The 6,594-nt window shown below is 49.1% G+C and overlaps 1 protein-coding gene across 1 annotated transcript in view; it reads right to left on the bottom strand.

The window, feature by feature from the left end:
* The window catches only part of LOC308676217 (syntaxin-1B), a 67,507-nt gene extending 64,050 nt beyond the window's left edge, over positions 1–3,457 (bottom strand). Inside the window, exon 1 of the mRNA XM_081342013.1 lies at positions 3,374–3,457. Within this exon, the coding sequence (XP_081198139.1) occupies positions 3,374–3,403 (30 nt within the window). The 5' untranslated portion in view covers positions 3,404–3,457. The remainder of the gene's footprint in view (positions 1–3,373) is intronic.
* Positions 3,458–6,594: the final 3,137 nt, after the last annotated feature.

The following is a 6,594-nucleotide window of genomic DNA, read 5'->3' on the forward strand; positions in this document are numbered from 1 at the left end:
AAAAATAAGACAAAAGTCAAGTTGGATTTTACAGGCTGGGGTCCTTTTGGGGAAAGGAGAACTTTGGAGGCCCAGCTAATTTCTTCTGTTTGGAACATTATCGTCCTGTGGAGGTGTGAAAGAGCAGATGGGGGGGGGGGGGCGAGGAAGCCTGCAAGGCCCTCTTTGGTGTCTCAAATATTCAGACTTCTACAAACTCAAACTCTCTGACTGGTTTGGGGGGGGATATGGATTCCCCCCCCCCTTCCAATGCCCTGTGCCCTACCACCACAAGATCTGGGGAGATTGCAACCTCTTGTTTGCCAATACACACACTTTGAGCAACCTCTCTCCCACTCCCCATGTCTCCTGTCTCCATGTATTTTGGCATGCTTTCTCTCCCACTGCATTTGACTGCCAACACTATTAACACAAAGTGTTGTAAGTGGTGGTGGGGAGACAGAGAGACACAGACACAGACACAGACACACACACACACATACTCATGCACATAAGACTTTGGCTCCTGCAGCAAAAAAACCATCTCCTCCATCATCACCTCCCCACTGCACAACGCACAATGCACCAACGATAAAGCAAATCTCCCATTACTTCTCGCCCAGCCAGAAGGCTAGGCGGGAACGCTGGGACCAATTCTTCACTGGCTGGCAAAGGCAGAGAGATGTATTTGAGGGATGGGGGAAGGAAGAGTAGCTTCTCTCTTCTCTTTCTAGCTATCCACAGCCGATGTGAAGTGGGGCACGCGCCCCATCGCCCCACAGAAGAGCACCCCACCCACTCAAAGAGATTCCCTTTACACGCACATCAACATTTTTGTAATCCAACCAGAATAAAGAAGCGGGAGAAAGGCGAGGGAGGAGCCCTACCTAGATACTGTATGTGTGTCTCCACTCTCCACGCACACATACACACATTAGTCACCAGGATTCTTTTATTGCTGCAGCATCTGCCCTGAATTCTCTCTTCTCTCCCCCCACCCCACCCCATTGTTTAAACAAGACACAAGAAATGGGGGTGGAAAAATGTGCTCTCTTGTTGCCTCTGCAGAAGACAAAAGCATGTGGCGTGGTGATTGTTAAGCATCTCTTTCGGTGTCTGTCTGCTTGTACGTATGGATGTGTGCGCCTCCCTCACTTTCACCCATGAGATTAGCACAAATTTAGAGGGGGGAAGGGGAAAAGTACAAGGGGGGGGGAAGTGAAGGAAAGATTTTTACCCATCCGTGTGGGTAAGGGGAAAAAAACCACCGTGTCACAGGAGTTGCAGCTGAATCGTTTCACAATTCAGTCTCTCTCCCTCTCACTTTTTCAAACCTTAAATCAATGGGACGGGCCCGACTCAGTCTGCAAAGATCTCCCTTCATCCCCCAAAGACAAAGCAAAATAATGCTCAAACTGTTTGGAAGAGGCTTTAACCTTCCTAATTACCTTTTTTTTGGAGGGGGGCGGGAAACAGGTAAGATTTTTAAAAGCAAAGAGGGGCTAACGAAGGCATGGAGGGGGAAATGTATGCAATCCTAATTTCCTGCAAAAAGACGTTCTGCAGAGACAGTTTAAAAAAAACACACCATACATTCTCCGTTCGCACACATTCCCCCCCCCCCCGCCCGGACAAAAAAAAGCACATATTCCTTCAGTGCACAAAAGAAGAAGAAAAAACCCCAGAGGCAGTTAAACTGATCTTAAAGAGATCGGAAGAGATCACTAGCCAAAATATCTCAATTTGGGGGGCAGCAGATTGAGAGTTTCTTTTGATGTTCGGGGTGGGGGGTGGGGGGGGTGAGGAAGCGAGTAAATGAAAGGACGGGTTCTGCTGTTTTTCCAGATCTCTAATAACCATCTCAGGGGGAGATGGAAGGAAGAGAGTGGATTCTTCTCAAGTCACCCCCACTCTGCCTGCTCTTGGATCGTAAGGTAGCCTTTCGTTTTCTTTCCTTCCCTCCCCCAACCCTCCCCCAACCCAGGTTGTGTCACTTTACAACCCAGACTGCAACGTCTTGGAGAAATTACTACTCTCTCTGCTCAGTTGCTGCTGGAGGGCAGAAAAGAGCTAGCCATCTTCTGCCTTAAACGCAAGCAAGCCGCAATCTTCTCACAGCCAACCTGAAAATCGGGGGGGGTTGGGTGGTGGGAGGAAGCTGGCTAAGGCGGCGGGGAGGGGGGTGTGTTTCACGTAGACGAGGTTTGTCTCATAAACTGAAGGTAGAGGCTTGTCCATTCCGAGGTATCACCGAGGTATCAAGCCACGCTAATCAGAAAATGGCACGAACAGACCAGGATGGATAACAGACTCTCTTTCCAAAAAAGAAAAACCCTCACCTATCACTGCCAATTGGATTCAACCTTCAGCTTGGGGGGGCGGGGGGGGGGAGGATCAGAGGATGTCTCAGTCTTCTCCCCAGCAAGATGATTGTGGGGGGGGGGGAAAGGGAGGGGAAAGGGAAGAGAAAGTTATTTTCCTCCTCATACTTCCTGGGGGTGGGGGGGAGGGAGGGAGGGAAAGGTCGTTCATTTCTCTTCTACCCCCCTCCTCTTGGGGAGATGGAATGACCTATAAAAATTAGCCGTATACCCTTGCGCTGAGCCCCCCTCCCCCGGAGACACACACCCCCACACCAAGACATTTATTGGCTCGGAAGCGGCAGTTTTTCCAAGGAGCTACTTCGCCACCCCTTCTGCCTGACTTCTGAGAAAGAAATCCAAGCTGCAAGGAGAGGCAAGCCGGAGAGATCTTCCCGGAGGATAGAACACAAGGATCCACGTTCTTTCCGTTCGGAGATCTCCTCGCTGCAGAAAATGCCACCCGCCGCCGCCTTTCCCTTTCCTACTACCTACAAGATGATCCCTAGTCCCCAAGCCGCGTCTTTCCTTTCCCCGCCCCCCCCCCTTTGCTGGAAATCTGTCCTCACTCACAGACGCCAGGCAGACTTCTGCCTCCGTTGAACTCCCCCCCCCCCACACACACACGCACACACTTCCCGTCACAATAAAGGCACCGGGTGGTCCCCGCTCCCGAAAACCCTCAACTATTAGGGCAGGTTCAAATCGGAGGATTCCTTTTGGGCACTGGGGATGAGAGGTAGCTTGGAAGCTGTTACTAGCGTCCCCCATTTCCATCTTGGTACGGGGAGGGGGGGGAGAGAGAGATAGGAGCCAGACCCTCCCTCCCTCCTTCCCAGTAGGCATGAAATGGAGAAGAGAGAGAGAGAGAGAGAGAGAGAGAGAGAGAGAGAGAGAGAGAGAGAGAGAGAGAGAGAGAGAGAGAGAGAGAGAGAGAGAGAGAGAGAGAGAGAGAGAGAGAGAGAGAGAGAGAGAGAGAGAGAGAGAGAGAGAGAGAGAGAGAGAGAGAGAGAGAGAGAGAGATTGCATCTTACACTTCTCAACTCCTGGGTGCGATCCTTCATTGCGATTCCGGCGGGTCCTCAGCGGGCTGTTCTTCCCCCCACGCTCGCTGTGCCAGGGCAAACGGACGGCCCCTCTTCTTCGAGGTGGAGGGGGGGGGGAAGAAGGCGGTGGGGAGGGAGAGGGGTGGTGGTGGTTGCGGGGACTTGCGGCGAGGGATAAACGGCGCTTCCCGGCTCAGCCAAGCTGGGAAGAGAACGACGCTCTTAAGGATGAAGGAAAGGTTGATGCTGATGCAGCAAGGCAGGGTGGGAGAATGCAGGAAAGAGGGAGAGAGAGAGAGAGAGAGAGAGAGAGAGAGGGAGGGAGGGAGGGAGGGGGAGCAGAGCCGAGAGGCTGAGCATGCTCCCTCCCACTCAAGGGGCCCTGGGAGTTGTAGTCTATCACAGAAGTGAGGGGGCGGGGTGGGGGAGGGGGTGGGGGAGGTGGGAAAGCATGGTAAGCTGGGTTTGCTTTGCTTTCCCACAATTTCAGGAATCACCTCAGCCTGGCAGGAGCCAGTACCTGTTTCGGAGAAGATTTCTGAAGGGTTTCGCCCAAGAGGATAGTGCCCATTAATTTTTTTTTAATTTTAATCCCATTTATATCCCGCCCTTCTCCGAAGACTCAGGGCGGCTTGCGATTTAAAGCACAAATCAATGTGCTTAGCAATAGCCTTCATTCTATGTATATGCCTGCTTATTAGGGCTTTCGCCCCGCCCCCCCCCCAAGCGGCATTATTACAAAGTCAGCTTTCCAAGTTCTGCAATTTCCAAGTTGCAGAACCAATTTGGGTGAGAAACCCTTTTGAGTCCCACAGAGAAGCAATGGGGGAAGTAATTCACTGACGCCTGTAAATATTAGTGGGGAGGGAGGCGGAAAGAAGCAATATTGGTTACTCCTACTTTATTTACTTCCAAAAGGTACAGTGAACGGGGGGGGGGGGGGGGGGACTAGTGCGAATCTGAGTCCCAAGAAAGTTGCAGTTGAAATACTGTATTTGGGTTTAAGGTGTTAGGGCCGCTTTGAAAAGACACCTGCAAGCTTCTAGTCCACCAAAAAATAATAATAATAACACTTAAAACTGGTAGAAAAGGAACGAAGTTTTCTCCTGTTCTTCCACAAAATGGCTGACTCCGATGGCGTACAATTCCTTACCGTTGTGGGCAAAACCTTTGGGGAAAGAACGATTTTACAGGATGAGCTCTAACCCATTCAGAATTCTGACTATGCAACCAGGGAAGGAGTGGGGCTTGCTAACGTGCTATAAATCAGCATAGAATAACCAAAAAAAAAGTAACCCTATCACTCTACGCCTTGATAAGAGCATACTTGGAATATTGCATCCAGTTTTGGTCGCCACAATATAAAAAAGATGTTTAGAAAGAGTGCAAAGAAGAGCAACAAAGATGCTTTTAGGGGACTGGAGGCTAAAACATATGAAGAACGGTTGCAGGAATTGGGTATATCCACTTTAATGACAAGAAAGACCAGGGGTGCCACCATAGCAGCGTTCCAATATTTGAGGGGCTGCCACAAAGAAGAGGGGGTCAGCCTATTCTCCAAAGCACCTGAAGGCGGGACAAGAAACAACGGTTGGAAACTAATCAAGGAGAGAAGCAACCTAGAACTAAGGAGAAATTTCCTGACGGAATAATTAATCAGTGGAACAACTTGCCTCCAGAAATTGTGGGTGCTCCAACACTGGAAGTTTTTAACAAGAGATTGGATGACCATTTGTCTGAAATGGTACGGGGTCTCTTGCTTGAGTAGTGGGTTGGACTAGAAGACCTCCAAGGTCCCTTCCCACTCTGTTATTCTGTCATTCTGTTATACTACATCTCACACCTCATTTGCGCCTCCTTTCAACTACAAGGAAAATGTATTTATTTTATTTTATTTTATTTATTTAATTGAATTTCTATACCGCCCTTCTCCCGAAGGACTCAGGGCGGTGTACAGGGCAATAAAAGCATTACATACAAAAGTTAAAAGTAGATTAAATTAATTAAGCCCTTATAATAAATAATTAAAAATACCCCAAACCCTTAAACCAGGCTGGCCTGTTCAAATAAATAGGTTTTCAGATCACGGCGGAAACAGCGAAGGTCGGGAGCCATCCGGAGCTCAACCGGTAATTGATTCCAAAGGGCTGGCGCGCCCACAGAGAATGCTCTCCCCCTGGGGGCCGCAAGCCGACACTCTCTGACTGACGGCACCCGAGGAGGCCCTCTCTGTGGGAGCGCACAGGACGAAGGGAAGATGACGCCGGCAGTGGGTGCTCCCGTAAGTAATCCAGACCCATGCCATTTAGGGCTTTATAGGTAATCACCAGCACCTTGAATCTCACCCAGAGGGCAACTGGAAGCCAATGCAGCTCGCGGAGAAGAGGTGTTACATGGGAGTATCAGGAGACCCCCATCACAACTCGCGCGGCCGCATTCTGCACCAGCTGAAGCCTCCGAGTGGTCCTCAAGGTCCTCAAGGGCAGCCCCATGTACAGAGCATTGCAGTAGTCTATACGGGAGGTCACGAGCGCATGAGTAACTAGCTACTTGGTGCTCCTAAAGCTAATCTGGTCACAAGCAATTAATCATGAATATTTTCTTACTCTTATGCTTTAGTAGGCCAGCTAAAGCCATTTCTGCACCAAAATAGTTTAGACACAGGTTAAGTCATGGTAACCTCACTGCTCAACTATATAGTTTGCTCTGTGCCAGTCCTGGGCATTTTATCACCCTTGGGACACATCTGCCCTTTGGCTGTCCATATCCAGCCTGTGTGAAGTCAGTTGGAAATTAGAAATTAAATGTAAATAAGTGTACACCATATTTATTTTGAAAAACACTGATATATGCATTTTTTAAATTTATGTATGTGCATGCATGCCTATGCACCTTCATAGCCCTCCATAAGAGTTCCAGTTTCTCATGTGGCCCCTTGGGAAAATTAATTGCCCATCCATGTTCTATGCTCTTATGCATGAACTGGAACTGGAAGTGGTTTAAAATTCACAGCTGTATAACATCCTTGCTAAAAGTGTTGCACTTCTCCCAATTTCTACCAGGTTAAGTTTATGACTGCGGTATATTAATATGGCTTTAACCAATCTGGGGTTGACATCAGGTCAGGAGCAGTTGATTGTCATAGAGAAAATCTATCTGGTTCTTAAGAGCTGCCCCCAATTTGGAAGCATATAATCCACCAACCAGAA

The sequence above is a fragment of the Vipera berus genome, assembly GCF_964194415.1.
Source record: "Vipera berus genome assembly, chromosome: W".
Classification (NCBI taxonomy): domain Eukaryota; kingdom Metazoa; phylum Chordata; class Lepidosauria; order Squamata; family Viperidae; genus Vipera; species Vipera berus.